The 19,514-nt window shown below is 39.2% G+C and overlaps 1 protein-coding gene across 6 annotated transcripts in view; it reads left to right on the forward strand.

Moving 5' to 3' along the window:
* ASCC1 (activating signal cointegrator 1 complex subunit 1) overlaps positions 1-19,514 on the forward strand; it is a 105,197-nt gene that overhangs the window by 28,207 nt on the left and 57,476 nt on the right. For all 6 annotated transcript variants that reach the window (XM_039255540.1, XM_039255537.1, XM_039255539.1 and 3 more), the window contains exon 6: positions 16,320-16,456. In XM_039255540.1, the coding sequence (XP_039111471.1) occupies positions 16,320-16,456 (137 nt within the window). The remainder of the gene's footprint in view (positions 1-16,319; positions 16,457-19,514) is intronic.

Here is a 19,514-nt window from a genome sequence, read left to right on the forward strand (position 1 = left end):
ACCCTTTCAGGGGATGTGTCTTCCTTGGCCTGTGTACGTGCCAAGCCATATACATGGCTGCTGTTAAGTGCCTTAATTTCTCTCAGATTTCACCCCTGCTTTTTTTTTGAAGCCTTGTGGAGTTCTGTTGTATTCCTCTGCCTGTAGTCTCTTGCCCCCTAATACCTATAGGTCTGCTTTCTCTTGCAGCTCTCTTACTTCATAGGCAGAACTCATCTTTACTTACCGTGGCTTCCACTCTTCCCAGCAGCACTCCAAGTCAGGCGGGACAGAAACCAGTTCCTCAGGCAGCCTCCTAACAAGCCAGAACACCGCAAGCTACTTTCACTCTTTCTTCAGCCCTCGTGAAAGAGTGGAAATTGAGTGGCTTTCTCCTGACCTGTTGTGCTCCTCTGGGGAAGGGGTCGGGCAAAGGGTGGAGAGAAAATTTGAAATTTCCTTTTTTTTTAAATTTTTTTTAATGTTTTATTTCTGAGAGAGAGAGAGAGAGAGAGATAGCAAGAGAGAGATAGCATGAGCATGGGAGGGTCAGAGAGAGAGGGAGACACAGAATCCGAAGCAGCCTCCAGGATCTGAGCTAGCTGTCAGCACAGAGCCTGACACGGGGCTCAAACACACAAACCATGAGATCATGACCTGAGCCGAAGTTGGTTGCTTAACTGACTAAGCCACCCAGGTGCCCCGAAAACTTGAAATTTCCTACCATTTTGAGTACAGCTTTCTCTTGGTTAGAGTTAGGCATTTGCTTGGTTGTTGCAACTTCTTAATTAGGTTCTAGAGTTTTCCCAAAGCTGTATTGGTTTGTATGTTGTTTATTTGGTATTTCCATGGGGGAATGAGGGCTTAGATTTTATTAGATGCTGTCTTGCTGATGTTGCTCCACATTTGGATAATTTTCAGGCATTATTATTTCTTTTCTCCTTCTGGAACTCTGATTACATTTATATTAGATCAGTGGATAGTGGTGCACAGGTTACTGAGGTTCTGTTCATTTTGCTTCCATATTTTTTTCCTCTCTCTCTGCTTACTTTGGGTAGTTTCACTAGTTATGTCTTCAAGTTCACTGATTTTCTTTTGAAGACTCTAATCTGTTGTTAATCCCACTCAATGGAATTTTCATTTTTGCTCTTATTTTTTTTTTACCCGGTTGAAGTTCTGTTTGTTTCTTTTTTTAAATCACTCTTTTCTCTTCTCAGTATCTTTCTGTTTTCCTTGAAATATTGAGCATATTTATAATAGCTGTTTTAAACTCAGTGTCTGCTAATTCTGTTTGATAACATTCTAGATCTATTTCTGTGGACTGATTTTTTTATGTACTTAATGGGTCACAATTTTCTGCTTCTTGCATGTATGGTAATTTTTTACTGGATGCTGAACATTGTGAATTTACTTCATTAAGAGCAAATTTTTTTTCTCATTAGAGAGTCTTAAAATTTTGTTCAGGAAGACAGTTATTTGTGAATCAGCATACTCATTCCAAAGCTTGTTATTATTATTATTTAAAATAAATTTTAATGTTTTATTCATTTTTGAGTGAGAGAGAGAGACAGCACAAGTAGGGGAAGGGCAGAGAGAGAGTGAGGCAGAATCTGAAGCAGGCTCCAGGCTCCAGGCTGTCAGCACAGATCCTGACACACAGGGCTCAAACCCACAAACTGCAAGATCATTTCCTGAGCTGAAGTCAGACACTTAACCAACCGAGCCACCCAGGCACCCCCAAAGCTTGTTTTTAAGCCCCTTAAGGACAGATATAGAGTATTCTTTACTCTAGGGTTAATTTAGCCTCACTACTTACTTAGGTGGATCCTTTCTGGTATCTCTGTTCAGTGTTCTGTGTATTAAAGAATGGTCTTTCTACTCTGGCTGGTGAGAACTTGAGTGTTTACCTGCTGTTTGAGCTTTGGGTATTGTTTGCCTTATAGCTTCTGTTCTTACTTGGTCTTACGGATTTCACCCTCTGCAGGTGCAGATTTTTGTTCAGCCAAAGTCTCAGAGAGACTTTATGCAGATCTCTTGAGCTCCCTCCTTCCCCCCTTATTTATTTGTTTGTTTGTTTGTTTAATTTCTTATTGAGGTATAGTTGACACATATTAATTTCAGGTTGATATTTGTATATACTTTGAAATGAGCACCACGATAATTCTAGTTACCATCTTTCACCATACAACATCAATGTAATATTATTGACTATACTCCCCATGCTGTACATTACATCCCCATGTCCACCTTTTTTAAACTTAGCCTCCTCCTCTTTCATGCTTGGCCCTTCAGATTTTATTTGCCTTGGCATTCCTTCCTGAATTCCACTTTTTGTCACTTCAACTCATTGAGATCACTAAGCTCTGGGTTTCCCACTCTGTGCCACTCTCTGCAAATTGTTTCCATTAAAAAAGTCAGGATGGGGCTTAGTTTGCTTTTTTTTCCTAACTTCGGTATCACCGTTTAGGACCATATGTTAATCTAATGTCTGGAAACATTTTTTTATATATTCTATCTTGCTTTTATAGTTATTGATGGCAGAAGGACAAGTCCAATAGGAGTTAATTTTCCATGGGCAAAAGGAGATATTCTCATATTTTGAAATTGAGATATTCATATAGCATAAAATTTCCATTTTGAAAGTGCACAGTTCAGTGATATTTGGTATACTACACTGTGCAGCTGCCTTAATTCCAGAATATTTCCACTGCCCCCAAAAAGAAACCCCAAACCCATTAAGCTGTCACTCCCCATCGGCCCCTCCTCCCAACCTCTGACAGCCATTCATTTACTTTCACCATGGATTTGTCTATTTTGAATATTTCATGTAAATGAAATCATATGATATGTAGCTTTCTGTGTGTGACATTTTTCATTTCTAAAGTTTTCAAGGTTTATCTGTGGTTTCATGTAACACTACTTCATTTTTTCCTATGTATGGATATATACCACATTTTGTTTTTATGTTCATCACGTGAATATTTGGGTTGTTTCCACTTTTGGGCTATTATAAACAACACTTCTAGCAATTTGTACTATTATAAATAAGGCTGGGTTTTCCACTGTTTTTATTCATTTATTCAACTTTGAGTGATGTGTAAAATAACAAGTAATTGTTGAGCTCTTGCAGTGTGCTAGGCAGTGTTCAGAGTGCTCCCTGTGTTTATTTTGTTTAATCTACAGTCCTTCCCTATGTGGTAGGTATTAGTATTCCATCTAACTGATGAAGAAATGGAAGGTTAGGGAGGGTAACTTGCCCAAGATACTGCAGTTAGTGGGTGCCACCATCCTGAATAGAGCAAATGATGCAGCATTGTGTGCGACCTTGTAACTGCTCTAATTCATACAAGCTAGTATAACAACTATAGGAAATTAGTTCTGGGAGTCACTGCAGGAAATTATGTGAGTGGGGTTGAAATTGAAGATCTTTCGGAGTGCTTGGCTAGCTCAATTGGTGGAACGTGTGACTCCTGATCTCAGGGTCAGAAATTTGAGTCCCACGCTAAGCATAGAAATTACTTATAAAATATAAAAAATATATTAAAAAAATAAAGAAATTGAAGATAATTGATGGTTGCTTGTCTGTTTACCAGTTTCACCAGTCTTTCAGTGTTTTTTTTTGTTTTTTTTTTTTAAGATTTTATTTTTAAGTAGTCTCCAATGTGGGGCTTGATCCTGCAACACTGAGATTTAAGAGTCTTAACATGCTACTAACTGAGCCAGCCAGGTGCCCCCAGCAAGTGTTTCAATGGATCCAGTCTTTATTAAAATTGGATAGTAATATGTGTAGTATTTGAGGATTTAAAAAAAGAACCAGCAAAGCCTTCCTAGTTGTGCTTGGGCTTTTCAACTTCAAATCATCTCTTATTCCTCAATTGTTTTTTGTTGTTGTTGTTTTGTTTTTATAAGTGAATTTTTTTAATGTTTATTTTTTTGAGAGAGAGCAAGAGAGCGCGCAAACAGGGCAGGGACAGAGAGGGGGACACAGAGGATCCAAAGTGGGTTCCATGCTGATGACAGCAAGCCTGATGTGGGGCTCAAGCTAGTGAACTGCAAGATCATGACCTGAGTCAAAGTCGGACTCTAAACCAACTGAGCCATCCAGGTGCCACTCTTATTCCCTGTTTAAAAAAGAAGGACTTTTGTTCATTAGGGATGTCCATCTTTCATCCTGAATCAGGATGGAAGGAAGTGAGACTCTTAATCTTTTTAAAGTAATTCATTAACATTATCATTAAATATTAATATTGTTTTTAAAAGGTGAACTTATCCTCCTGTATAGCCTGTGTCAAACATATCAAGTCTTTTTGGGATCTCTAGGGGGTGAAAGGTACTATACACTTGTACCCTATTTAGTGTATTAGTTGCTGTTGCTCCATAGTAACTTACCTCAGTCTTGACAACTTAAAACAATACCTGTCTGTCTCACAGTCCTATAGTAGTTCTTTAGATCAGGAGACCTGGTGGGTTCAGTGGGTTCCCTGCTTAGGGTCTTACATGGCTGAGGTCAAAGCATGGGCCAAACTGATCTTTTTTTTTTTTTTTTTTTTTAATGTTTATTTATTTATTTTGAGAGGGAGAGAGAGTGAACAGGGAGGGGGCAGAGAGAGACAGGGAGAGACAGAAAATCCCAAGCAGGATTTAGCACAGAGCCTGATACGGGGCTCAAATTCACAAACTGTGAGATCATGACCTGAGCTGAAATCAAAAGTCAGGCGCTTAACCGACTGAGCCACTCAGACACCCCATAAGTTTATTTATTTTGAGAGAGAAAAAGAGAGAGGGAGGGAGGGAGGGAGAGATTGCAAGTGGGGGAAGGGCAAAGAGAGAGGGAGAGAGAGATGTGGGGCTCCATTTCATGAGCCATGAGATCCTGACCTGAGCCAAAATCAATAGTTGGATGCTTAACCAACTGAGCCACCCAGGTGTCCCCCAAACTCATCTTTTATTTGGAGACCCTGGGTAAGAATCTGTTTCCAGATGCATTCAGATTATTGGCAGAATTCACTTTCTTGTGGCTATAGGCCTGAAGACCCCATTTCCTAGACTAGTTTCTATTAAATTCTTCTTGTGCTTCAAATCTCTGACTTCTCCCATCAGCCAGAGAACATGCTGCATTTTTTAAAGAGCTCATGTGTATAGGTCAGGAACATTGGGACAGTCTCCCTATCTTAAAGTCAATGGTGCCATGTAACATAATATGATTACAGCAGTGATATCTCATCACATCTGCAAGTTCCACCCCCATCAGAGGAGAGGGGTTCTATGAGGCTGAGGGTCACCGAAGGCCATTCTTAGAATTCTACCTACTGCAGATACTACCTTTCACTTTTTAAAAATGTTTACTAATTTTTTGAGAGAGAGCGTGCGAGTAGGGGAGGGGCAGAGAGAGAGGGAGAATCCTAAGCAAGCTCCACACTGTCAGTGCAGAGCCCAACACAGGGCTTGAACTCACAAACTGTGAGGTTATCACCTGAGCTGAAACCAAGAGTCAGATGCTTAACCTGTTGAGCTTCCCAGGTGCCCCAATTTTCATTCTTAAACATTGTTGTGAAGGTCACGATTTAGATACCACAGACAACCTTTCTACTCCCAGGTCTCATCCTATCCTTCCTTCACCCTTCCTCGAACTCTTCTTTTCTTCCTTTAAAATAATTGACCTCTTTTCTCTGTTTGGTAGCATGCTTGTCCTTGACCTTACCCTTGACTCTCCAAGGAAACTGAACTTACCTTTTAGAAGAGCGTTTTCTGAAATCACCTTCCCTTGTGCTGATCAATTTATAAGAAATGTTATTTTCACTACAGACATTATCATGATCATCCTTGTGCTTCAGGTCTCTGAGCTTGAGTATTTAATGTAGGATTTAGCTGCTCACAGACATAGGCAAGGTATTTTTCATCTGTGTGATCTGCAGATAAACTGTGCCTTATTTTTTCACTCTTTTCCTCTCTTGCATCAAGATTCAAAGATGTCTCACTGTCTGTGAGTTCAAGAAGTATATTAAAACCTTGTGTATCCCTCAGTCATTCTATAGTTGGTCATGCTGCTATAATTCCATTTTATCTCACAGCAGGGTCCGGTAGAAAGCACATCAGTAATGAAAAACAGTAATTCAAAACTGTGTTTGTTGGAGCATTCTGAGGGCTGATAGCAATAGGGGGTTTTGCAGGCTGCCTGGAGAACCTGAATAGGCTATAGCTCCAGAAACTACATCGTTCTGCTCACATTGTAGTGTGAAGGCTGACACTGGGCAGAAATGACTAATGGATCTGGGTCTCCCCTCCCCCAGTTGGGATTACTTTTCTGTTTAGTGTTATTCTCTGAAGACAATGTATATGTAAAAACTTTGGTATATAATTTAGGATTCTTCATATATAAAGAGGGTTGTGGGATTTATAATTATCTTATGAACTAATTTAGGATGGAGATGGAGTAATTGTCCTTGGTAGTAAGAAAACTGGTAAATTCCGGACTCCTCTGGGGGTTAGGAAAGTAAAAAATGTTTACAAGATTCATATATCACACCATTTGGATGGCAGCAGTTGTTATGAACAAGTAAGTGGATTTTGTTCATTTACTGTTTATTAAATGTCTGCCATTTGACAGGCTATGTATTATGTACTAACAGTGGACTCTGCTCTTACGGATGCCGTACTCTGGCAGGGGAAATAGTGTTCTTATGGAAATACTTATGGCACGGTGAGATAGGTGCTGTTAGAAGGGACTGCAGTGGGTACCCACAGAAGAGGTTCTCCAGTGGTTGGAAAAGGTTTAATGAAGGAAGTGACCCTTGAGTAGAGTCTTGAAGGAACAGCAAAAGTTTATGCCAGGTTGGCAAGTGGGAGATGAGCATTCTGGGCAGAGGAAGTGGCACTTGGAAGCTATGGAAGCATTCTAGTCTGCTATTTTCAGGGGAGAGAGAAGAGTTTTTCAAGATTGGAGTCTAGAAAGTGGGTAGGGTAGGGAAGAGTGGAAAGGTAAATGGTATCCAGGTGATAAAAGGTCTTGTGTGGGTTAAGGATTTGGGGTATATCTTATTTATAGTCAGGAACTGGTAAAGAATTTTAAGTAGGGACTCATGTGATTAATTTAGGACTGTAGACAAATAATTCCGAAGGCAGTGTGGAGAATGGATTGAGAGTTAAGGAGTGGGGTACCAAAGGCAGCTAGCAGTCAGAGTCTACAGTCTCTGGTGTATTTAGGAGGGGATGTATTCAAGAAATGTTTCAGAGGTCTTCTCTAAAGTGAGGATAACAATAGTACCTATCTTACTGTTGATATGAAGAGTAAATGAGTCAATAAATTAAGGTGCTTAAGCTATGTGTGGAGCATGGCACCTAGCTAGTACCGTATAAGTGCTAGCTCTTTTTGTAATAATACCACAGATTACAGAATGGGAGATGAAGGAAAGCCTGGCATCAAGAAGAAGCAAAGGGTCGGGGCGCCTGGGTGGCTTAGTCGGTTAAGCGTCCGACTTTCGCTTAGGTCATGATCTCGCGGTTCGTGGGTTCGAGCCCCGCGTCGGGCTCTGTGCTGACTGCCAGCTCAGAGCCTGGAGCCTGTTTCAGTCTGTGACTCNCCCCCCCCCCCCCCCCGCTCACGCTCTCTCTCTCTCTCTCCTAGAAATAAAAAAAAAAAAAATATTAAAAAAAAAAAAAGAAGCAAAGGGTCTGCCTTGAAGAGGTGGTATACTGTTAATCCATTACTAATGTTTGAGTGATCAGTGTCTGTCTTTGGGAATAAATGTAGGTTGGTAGATGGATTGTTAATCAGTGCTTACTTATGGAGGGATAGTTAAGTTTTAGAAAAGTAGATTTGGCTCCTTGTGCTCATCAAAGATAAGAGGGATGCATTCTTCAGTGAAGGGGAGATGCTTTTTGCTCCTTTTTAATGGGGAAGGATATTTAGTGCATTCTTTTTTTCTGGCCAGGGCAAAACCTGATGTTTGAATACTTGTCCTCTGTTTTGTTTTGTTTTTTAAGTTTATTTATTTTGAGAGAGCATGCACAGGAGGGGCAGAGAGAGAGGGAGAAAGAGAGAATCCCAAGAAGGCCTTGTACTGTCACTGCAAGGAGCCCCATGTGGGGCTTGATTTCATGAACCCGTGAGATCATGACCTGAGCTGAAATCAAGAGTCAGTGCTTAACCGACTGAGCCACCCAGGCATCTCTGTCCTTTGTTTTTAAGAATCTCCACTTTTCCTGTCATTATGTCTGGTCAGAATTTATAAGCCACAAGAATCCACACTCTGTTCTGAAGCTTATTCAACTGAAGATACTTTATTAATAACATATAGAGACTCTCAAAGTCAACTTTTGTGAACATTCTTAAAGAATAATAGAAGTGACTCAGCAGAGCCTAATTTAGCTTTTGATGGTGCTTTATAAAAGAGAGTAAAGATGGTATCTGTTTAGAGTGGTACATGGTCCCATAAGAAGCCGGGGAAGCCTGTATTTATTCCATACTGCCATGTAACAGATTTCTTTTAATCCTTAGAACAACTTTGAGAGGAAAATGCCCTTTCTTTTTTTTTTTTTTTAATGTTTTATTTATTTCTAGGAGAGAGAGAGAGAGAGAGAGAGAGAGACAGCATAAGCAGGGGAGGGTCAGAGAGAGAGGGAGTTCACAGACTGAAACAGGCTCCAGGCTCTGAGCTGGCAGTCAGCACAGAGCCCGATGCGGGGCTTGAACCCATGAACCGCAAGATCATGACCCAAGCAAAAGTCGGACACTTAACCAACTAAGCCACCCAGGCACCCCGAAAATGTCCTTTTTAAAGGTAATAAAGTTGAGTTTCAGAATGATTGAGTCACACTACTGATAGGTGGCAGAATTAGAATTTGAATGTAGGCCTGTCTGGTTGCAAAGACTAATTAATGTTCTTTTCACCAGTCTGCCTTGTTTGAATAACCTTCCTATGTGAATGAGATTTATGTCACTTGCCCAGAAGTGATTTTATGGGATTTGGCCATTAAAAAAAAAAGAAAGAAAGAAAATCTAATGAGCATAGGGAAGGCTTCCATGTTTATTTCCTCTTTTTCTGTGCATGGAATATCAGAAGTGAATTGGTGGATCCCTCACAAATCCTATTTCGTACTTAATTATAGGTTTTGTGGGAGCATGTAAAAAATTTGTAATACCTTTGACTTAGAGGTAAACGAGGCCATCTCCCTTATGTTACAGAGGAGGAAACTGAGGTTGGGAGAAGTTAAATAGCTTGCCTAATTACAGATGGTTTGTAACAGAGTTGGAATTAGGACCCCAGATTCTGTATTTTGGGTTAATGGCCTTTTATAGCTAAAGCACAAACCTTTGTTATGCCTGGAGCTCCTAGAAGATGATATATGTGAATTTATTGAGGATTTATTTATTTATTTATTTGTTTATGTCTGTCTGTCTCTGACTCTCAGCATATACTGTCAAGGCAAGTGCTTCTGGGTGGTACAGATATAGGTTAGAATCATTGGTGTTCTTTTTTTTTAACTCACATGTAATGGCACAGAGGCTTCCCTTCTGTTAGCTGACAGTTCTGGCAAATGCACCTGATCAGATCCCATCCACGTGGAGAGGATGATTGCGTTCTACCTGGGGTTTAGGGAAGCAGAGAGAGTGAATGGTCCATGGTGAGCTAATCCATACTTCTCTCTACTGGCCTTTTCCCTAAGCTTGACATTTTTAGATTTCACCATTCCTTATTAATTGTTCATGCTGATAGCATTGCCAGCATTTCCGCCCCAATGGAGCCCAGGTGCTGGATTAAAAATGCAGTCAATGAAGGGCCTGTGATGGTGTGGTGATTGCTAATGGTAGATCACGGAGTTGCAGTTTGAATGAGAAGGTTAAGGACTTGCACCTGGGATTGCTGAGTTAGGCTGTGACTTTGAACTCTGAACTGTGGGTTAGGCCTGCCCATTTGCTTTCTGTGGAGGTAGTCTGTGCATCATTTTCTCCTTGGATGAGACCTTACTTAACAAATAAAGAAACCGAGGCTTATAGTATGGCTTAGCCATAAGAAACACTTTTTTTTTTTCATCTAGACACAACTGCCCTAGAGAATTCTGTTATTTGACCCTTTGCTTATTCTTGTTGGGTGGAAAGTCACCACCATTAGAATTTTCAGGCGCCAGCCTGGTTGTCCGACATAATGGAGTAAAATAAAATAGTTCTAGCTCTGAGTAATGGCAAACTTGGAGCAGGGCCCAGTGTCATTACAACCCCTGGCGTACAGAATTTGATGTTGGTCTTTGTTCATTTCAGTGAAGAGGTTTGTGGATGGGAATATGATGTATTCTGAGCAAAGAAAAATAATGGCTTTAGAAGTTTATGTCATTGCCTTGAAGATTGGTTCCACACTAATTTTCTTAAACTTATTTATTTTGAGAGAGGGAAAGTGTGCATGGGGGAGGGGCAGAGAGAAAGGGAGATAGAGAATCCCAAGCAGGCTCCATGGTGTCAGCCCAGAGCCCATGTGGGGCTTGATCCCACAAACTGTGAGATCATGACCTGAGCCAAAATCAAGAGTCAGATGCTTAACCAACTAAGCCACCAAGGGGCCTCTGATTCCACATTAAATTTAGATAATTCAGTAAGATAAAAGGTTTTCTTAATAGATGGCATTGCTAAAATTCAGGGAGTTTCTTCATTTATTAAGACTGTCCAGTAGGATTACATATAAATTATATAACTTACAATATGGTTAAAGACTGAAGGCTTATGATTCAGAGTTCTCCAAAAGAGTTCAGATTATGTGGCCTTTAGGTATTCCATTTGTTCTTTTTCCTGCTCTTTTGTGTTCTTCATGATTTTTTCCCTCCAGTATTCAGTGTTGTCTTGGTAAGCGAACTTAGGTTGACTTAAAGTGATAGGCTCTCAGAGAGTAAGGTAAGGAAAGGAAAGTTATAGAGTTTCCTTCTGTTTTATTTATTTAAAAAAGTTTTAATGTTTATTTTTGAAGGAGAGAATGAAAGAGAGAGAGTGTGTGAGTAGGGGAGCAGCAGAGAGAGAGGGAGACACAGAATCCGAAGCAGGCTCCAGGCTCTGAGCTGTCAGCACAGAGCCCGACATGGGGCTCCAACTTACGAGCCATGATCCATGACCTGAGCTGAAGTTGGATGCTTAACCGACTAAGCCACCCAGGCTCCCCAGTTTGTGTTGTTTTAAACTGCTAAGTTTGTAGTAATTTGTTACAGCAGCAATAGGATATTAATAATTTTAAGCTCACAGAAAGGTTGGAAGACCAATTAAGGATAGTACCCTTTACTCATATTCACCTTTAGTTAATATTTTACTCTAGTTTTATCACTTTCTCTCTCTTTTTTTCTTTCTTTCTGAACCACTTTAGAGTGCATTGCAGATGTCATGGCACTTTACCCCAGCAATCTGTGAGCAGTTCAGTCTCCCCATGTCCTTACCAACACTTGCTATTGCTTGTTTTTCTTTATTGTAGTCATTCTAATGGGTGTGAAATGATATCTCATTTTTTTTTTAATGTTTATTTTTGAGAGAGAGAGAGAGCACACAGGTTGGGGAGGGGCAGAGAGAGGGAGACATAGAATCTGAAGGAGGCTCTAGGCTCTGAGCTGTCAACATCAAGCCCAACGCGGGGCTTGAACCCATGAACTGCAGGATGGTGACCTGAGCTGAAGTCGGACACTTAACCAACTGAGCCACCCAGGCTCCCCCTCATTTTAGTTTTGATGTGCATTTCCGTGATGACTAATGGTATTGAACATCTTTTCACATTTTTTTTAGGCATTAGTATATTTCTTTGGTGAAATGTCTATTCAGATTCTTTGCTCAGTTTTAAGTGAGAGTATTTATCTTTTTATTATGGAATTTTAAGAATTTTTAATATATTTATCCAGTACATGATTTGTAAATATTTTTCTCTGTTTCTTGTCTTTTCAATTTTGTTTTTTAGTTTTTATTTATTTATTTTGAGAGAGAGAGAACACAGGTGGGAAAGGGTCAGAGAGAGAAAGAGAGAGAGTCCTAAGCAGGCTCTGCACTGACATCCAGGCACTGACGGTGCAGAGCCTGATGTGGGACTTGAACCCATGAACTGCGAGATCATGCCCTGGGCTAAGACCAGGAATCAGATACTTAATTGACTGAACCATCCAGGTATCCCTGGTCTTTTAATTTTCTTAATGGAGTCTTTTGAAGTACAAGGTTTTGATTTTGATCAAGTTCAAGTCATCCTTTTTTTTCTTTTATAGATCATGCTTTTATGGTGTCATATCAAGTAAAGGCAAATATCAATATCACTTTTCAGAGAATTATGGGATTTGCCTTATTAGTTGAGTGATCAGATTAGTGATCAGATCCATTTATCATGTGAGCTTTGTTGAAATGTGTAAAGGACTTGCCTCTGAAGGATGACCACATTGTTCCAGCCTCTTCTGGGCAGCTGTTACTAGTGAGGCAGTATAATATTGATAAAAAGTGCAGGCTTTTGTGGCCTGACTGCTTGGGTTTGAATTTTGGCTTCATCCCTTACTAGCAGTGTTACTTTGGGAAAGTGACTTTATTTCTCTGTTTCAGTTTCCTCATCTGTAAAATGGGGATAATACATCTTTCCTCATAGGGTGTTTGTCTATGTAAAGTGCACAGGAAATGCCTTGAAGGGAGTAAGAGCTAAAAAAATATTAGCTCTTATTGCTAGGGGAGCAATTCTCAGCTGTAGTTTGGGATGGAGTTGTGCATATTGGAATCATTTGAGGGGCTTTTTAACACTTCTCATGCCTTTCTAAAATGACAAGTCTGCCAAAGGTTAGAGCAGCTGTGGTGATAAATATTGCACTTTGCCTTCCTTGACATATTTAAAGTTGATTGTTCCGTAAGATCACTTTCATTAAATGAGGCAATTTGGGTTGATGTGTAGAATCACAAAACTCTTCATCAGATATAAAAATAGCTCAAGCTCCATTAATACTTAGAAAATGAATAATCTATTAACTCCTGTTGCCAAGGCTGAAATTAGGCAGTCTTTGGCAAGCGAAAAACAGAATGTAAGCTATGTGTGTTTGATAAATACATTTCTTTGCCCTTGGGATGGTTTATTAGTCCAAGGATTAGAATATGGGCCCAAAACTTGCAATTCAAAGATAGAATTACTGTTTTGTTCTTGTTGGAGGAGAAGATTTTCAACTCTTTTCCTTGTCTTCATTTGCAGAATGAATATAATGAACTTGAGACCTACTTACCTTCAAAAGGGATTCACGATCCAATATAGGACTAGTATCAGGATATATAAAGAATTCTTACAACTCAACAATAAGAAGACAGAAAATGGGCAAAGAATTTTCATAGAAATTTCTCCAGAGGAGATGTCCAACAAAGACATGAAATGATGTTAAGCATATAGGTGAACAGGGAAATGCAAATCAAAATTATAGTGAGATACCACCTCATACCCACTAGGATGGCTATGATAAAAAATTTTTTAGAGAGCATGTGCACATGTGCCCAAGAGCATGGGAAGGACAGAGGGAGGGAGAGAAAGATAGAGAGAGAGAGAGAGAATGAATCTTAAGCAGGCTCTGAGAGAGAGAGAGAGAGAGAGAGAGAGAGAATGAATCTTAAGCAGGCTCCATGCCCAGCACAGAGCCCAGTTGTGGGGCTTGATCTCACAATTGCAATATCATGACCTGAATGGAAATCAAGAGTCAGATGCTTAACCAACTGAACCACCCCAGAAACCCCTAAAAGGAAAGTATTAAGTACTGGGAAAGGTGGGGAGAAACAGGAACCATTGTACAGTAATGCTAAGAATATAAAATGACTCAGCTGTTATGAAAAACAGTTTGGTGGTTCCTCAAAAAATTAAGCATAGAATTACCATATGACCCAGCAATTCCACTCATAGGTATATACCCAAAAGAATTGAAAACATGGTGGCACAGAAACTTGTACATGAATGTTTATGCCAGCATTATTTATAATAGCCATAAGATGGAAACAACTCAAATGGCCATCAAGGGATGAATGAATAAACCAGTTATATTATATATACAGTTGAATATTATTCAGCCATAAAAAGGAGTGAAGGACCTTTCTGGTCCTCATTGTACCATCCATGGTACAACTTGGATGAGCTTTGAATACTTTAAGTGAAAGAAGCCAGACACAAAAGTCATATATTGTATGATTCCTTTTATATGCTATATCCAGAATAGGCAAATCCAAAGAGATAGAAAGCAAATTAGAGGTACCAGGGGATGAATGATGGAGAATGGGGAGTGATTCTTTAATGATTATAGAATGTTTTTTGGGGTGAAAAAATTTTTGAAAGTAAAGAGAGCTGATGGTTGTACAACATTGTGAATACAGTAAATATCACTAAATTGTACACTGTATTTTTTTTTAAGTTTATTTATTTTGGAAGAGAGAGCTTGAGTCAGGGAGGGGCAGAGAGAGAGGAAGAAAGAGAATCCCAAGCAGGTTCTGCACTGTCAGCCCGAAGCTCAAGGTGGGGCTCTAACTCAGGAACTGTGAGATTGTGACCTGAGCCAAAATCAAGAGTTGGACACTGAACTGACTGAGCCACCAAGTGCTTCTCATGTCATTTTTCTTTAAAAGGAGATATACAAGCATATTTACTGTTTTTGCTACCCAGAGACCAATGTTTTAAAGTGCAAGGAAAGATGAATGACAAAAAGGGATAACTATATTTGATGTGGCAACTCCAGTGTCTGGATATTTCTCCAGATTCATTTTTCACTCATCTCATGCCTAATACTTTACTTGAAAATTCTACAGTGTCTGCTAAGATAGAAACAGTGTTTTTTGTAAAGAGTATATTGTTCTTTAGGGAATCCCACAAAAAGCCTGGTTGCTCTGGGCCTAACAAAGCTGATAAACGAGCAAAAGATATTCTTAGAGCCTACATTTAGATGGCATTCTGTTTTTCCTGGGCATGCTGTTCTATCAGGCTATCAGTTCCTTTAAAAAAATTTTTTTTATTGAGGTGAGTTTCACATAACACACAATTAGCCATTTTAAAGTGAATGATTCAGTGACATTTAGTGCATGTACAGGGTTGTGCATCTACCAGCCCCATATTATTCTGAAACATTTTCATCACCCCAAGAGGAAATTCTGTATCCATTAAGCACCTTGTCAGCATTTGTAATTTCTACTCTTTTTTTTTTTTAAATTTTTAATGTTTTATTTATTTTTGAGAGAGAGAGAGAGACAACATGAGCTGGGGAGGGTCAGAGAAAGAGGGAGACACAGAATCCGAAGACAGGCTCCAGGCTCTGAGCTGTCAGCACAGAGCCCAACGCGGGGCTTGAACCCACGAACTGTGAGATCATGACCTGAGCCAAAGTCAGACAGTCAACCAACTGAGCCACGCAGGCGCCCCTGTAATTTCTACTCTTATGATTATAGCCAGCCTACTGGGTATGAAATGCTATCTTATCATGGTTTTGATTTGCAGTCCCCTAATGACTAATGAAGTTACCGTCTTTATGTGCTTCTTAGCCATTTGTACTTCTTCTTTGGAAAAATGTCTACTTATGTTCATTTTCTGTTTTAAAAATTGGGTTCTTTTTTTTTTTAGTTGAGTTGTACTCTTTATATATTACAGATACACACCCTCATCAGATATATGGTTTGCAAATATTTCTGTCATACTGTAGGTTGTCTTTTTACTTTCTTGACAGTGTTCTTTGATACACAGAAGTGTTTAATTTAGATGAAGCCTCATTTATCTATTTTTTTCTTTTGTTGCCCATACTATTGATGTCATATCTAATAATCCATTGCCAAGTCCAAGGTCATTAAGATTTTCCCCTAAGAAAACTCTTTCTTCTAACAGTTTTATAGTTTTAGCTCTTATATTTAGGTCATTGGTCCATTTTTATGTCATTTTTGGATATGGGATGAGGTATAGGTCCAACTTCATTTGTTTGCATGTGGTTATTGAGTTGTCCCGGCACCATTTGTTGAGAAGGCTCTTCTTTCTCCATTAAAATTGACTTGGCACCTGATTGAAAATCTATTGGTAATAGATGCAAGGGCTTAACTCTGGACTCTAAATTTTATTTCTGCCATTTACTTTTTAAAAAATTTTTTTTAATGTTTATTGATTTTTGAGAGAGAGACAGAGTGTGAGCAGGGGAGGTGCAGAGAGAGGAGACACAGAATCGGAAGCAGGCTCCAGGCTCTGAGCTGTCTCTCAGCACAGAGCCTGATGTGGTGCTTGAACCCATGAGCCACGAGATCATGACCTGAGCCAAAGTCAGATGCTTAACCAGCTGAGCTGCCTGGGCGCCCCTTCTGCCATTTACTTTTATGTGGGCTGAGTTTCTTTTTTTTCTCCCTTTGATAACAGGATCATGGGGTTGATAGCACCATTTTCCAGAATCCCAAAAAGCTTCACCTAACTATTGGAATGTTGGTGCTTTTGAGTGAGCAAGAGATCCAGCAGACGTGTGAGATGCTACAGCAGTGTAAAGAGGAATTCATTGAGTGAGTAATCTACAGGAATGGGGAAGGGTGGTCACCTGGTACTGGCTTCTTTTTGGTCTCACAGACTTCTTTTTGCACCAGGGAGCTGAGTCACATGGCAGCAAAGTTTGTCAACTCACCCAGCTGTAACACTTAACACTGGAACATTGTCTGAAAGGCTTGAAATGGATTTAAAAGCATATATTTACAAAATTTTATGGAAAGACTCTCCCTTAAATTTTACTAGTTCAGTAGGCAAATTTTATTCTTAACAAGACATCCATTATTTTCTCCAAAAGGAATTTCTTTACATTATCTATTGAACAGTAGAAGCTACTGTATTCATTTTTTGTGCTGCTGAACACATTACTACAAGCGTGGTGCTTAGAACACTGAAAATTTATTATCTTCAAGTTCTTTGGGGTAGATGTCTGGTATGGCTTTCACTGGGCTAAAATCAGAGTGTCGGCAGGGTTGTGTTCCTTTCTGGAGGCTCTAGGCAAGAGTTCACTTCTTTGCTTTAAAGCCCGTCTTCTAGAGGTTACACCCACATTCTTTGGCTGGTGACCAGATCCTCCATCTTCATCATCTTCATCATCTTCATCACCAGCAGCATCGCATCTCTCTGACCCTCCTGTTATCGCATCTCTGTCTCTGGCCGTAGTAGGGACAGGTTCACAGCTTTTAGGGACTCATGATTTGAACACCCCCAGATAATTCAGGATAATCACCCCACCTAAAACTCCTTTAACCTTAATCATATCAGCAAAAGTCTGTCTGCCATGTAAGGTAGCATATTTACAAATTCCAGAGAATAAGACATGGGCGTCTCTGGAGGGTCATTATTCTGTTACCACAGTAACTTGAACATTATATAAATAACATGATTCCCTGCGGAGGTGTTCATTGTATTTCAGAAATGGACTTTAATTTTCTTTTTTAAATACAGGTAGTTTTGTTTGAGTCAGTAAGGATACCAAAAACTGTCCAAGCAGTCTGTTTTGGCTCAGGGAAACCATTGCTGTTCGCTGTTATGGGGGTAGAGTTCTTCTTCTTACTATAAAATTTTAATTTACATGTACATCTGACCTAACAGCTTTATTTTAAAGAACCCTCTCTTTCCTACCCCTTACTCCTTTTACTTAAGATTGACAAAGAGTAAGAGAAATTTGAAAAAACTAAATAACTTGAATTTTTAAATCACTTACAATATTCAGGTCCCATACTATTTTTTTTTTTTAACATTTTCTTATTTACTTAGAGAGAGAAATAAGTAAGGAGCAGAGAGAGGGAGAGAGAGAGAGAATCCCAAGCAGACTCCTCACTGTCATTGTGGAGCTCAATGCGGGGCTTAAACTCATAAACCATGAGATCATGACCTGAGCCCAAACAAGAGTCAGATGCTTAACAGACTGAGCTACCTAGGCGCCCCCCCATACTATTTTCATATGGCCTTATAAAAGTGGGTTACCTAGTTCATTGAGTTAGACAAGATAAAAGGATTAAATCTTTTTTTAATATATGCTGTAAATGAAACTATGTAATAGGATGACTTGTTTGTCATCCAGTTCTTCTTTTCCACTGTTTTGAAGGGAAGATAGTTTTCTTGAGCAAAATCATAAGCTGATTGGGTTTGCACTCTGCAAAGAATACTTCTTTGTCTTGATCTTTGCTCACTGATGGACATAACTGTTCTCTCTCCATCTTAACCTAAAATTCAAAATCATTGTGTTTGTAATTAGATATTTGCAGTTTCTTTGCATACGATAAAACTTGTGCTCTGCCTTATGAAGCAGAGCAATTTTATCTGATTTAAGAATTAATTCTGATACTTTAATTCATTTCAAGATCATTTTTTGCTAAATGAAATTGAAAGCAGCTACACTCAGCTGCCATTGGGATAATCCTGCTAAGAAGAAATTTAAAGGTAGATAAAATATTTGTTTAGGGAAGTGTTTGTTTTCTTACCTATGAAAATCAGGCCACAGGTTTTTAATCACTGAAGCTTTATCCTGAGCTATGTGAGGATTTAGCTGAGTTCTTCCCTTTTATGTCTCCTGGTGCCTTTTGTGACTAAATGCCAAATCTGAGCCCTTTAAGCATGTCAGGGTTGGTGTGCATAGGAAATGAAGAACAGCCTTAATAGTTCCTAAGAATTTTTGACATGACAGGATGAAAACAGTAATTGTAGTTTTTCAGATTCAGCAAAGCTTTTGAAATAGGACAGAGTTACACTGCCAAAAATCTGCAGTGCAGGCAAAAATTTTTTTGAAGATGCTTTTTTCAAAACGCTGGAAAGATTTTAAACCAGCTAGTAAAGCAAGCTCCCCTAGCCCTCCTTTTCCACCTTCTCTGCCACACATACTTGTTTAAAAAGCACATAGTGAAAAATTAACTTATTTCTGAGGAGAATGAGAATCAGAATTGGCTGTTTAGATTGGTTAGAAGTGCCTTGTTTCCCTACAAGGGAAAAAAAAGTTTCCTAAAAAAAATACATATAGCCACACACACACTTATAGCCCTGATGAGTAAAATTAGTGTTTAACTTCCTTATTCATAGTCTTTGATCTTAGCCTTTGCACTTGATATACTTAGACTGTCAGTAAATAGTGGCATTTCTTTTTTTTTTTTTGGAATGTTTATTTGTTTTGAGATGGGGGAGGGGCAGAGGGAGAGAGAGAATCCAAAGCAGGTCCCATGCTGTCAGTGCAGAGCTCACGTGGGGCTCGATCTCCTGAACCATGAGATCATGACCTGAGAATAATGGCGTTTCTAACCTGAACCTTTTATGATGTAAAGATCCCAAATTAAAATATAAGAAAGGAAAACACTGAAATTGATAGCCTAATAAATAACATGCTGTGGTTTAATTTGATGGCTTTTTAAATTGAGAGATTAAATCGATATGGCTAGATTGGGATTTAATTAAAACTGTGGTGTTAAATAGATATTTTAAAGAAATGGTTGAACATTTGTTTAAAATTTGGGGGTGTTTTTTGAGTTTAAGGGATGTTACCTGACCAGGAACAGAACTTTGATTTCAATTCTTAAGCTAGGGGCTCATGAAGCTGTATAGATT

This window comes from Hyaena hyaena, unplaced genomic scaffold, assembly GCF_003009895.1.
Source record: "Hyaena hyaena isolate Hyena2069 unplaced genomic scaffold, ASM300989v1 scaffold_531, whole genome shotgun sequence".
NCBI lineage: Eukaryota > Metazoa > Chordata > Mammalia > Carnivora > Hyaenidae > Hyaena > Hyaena hyaena.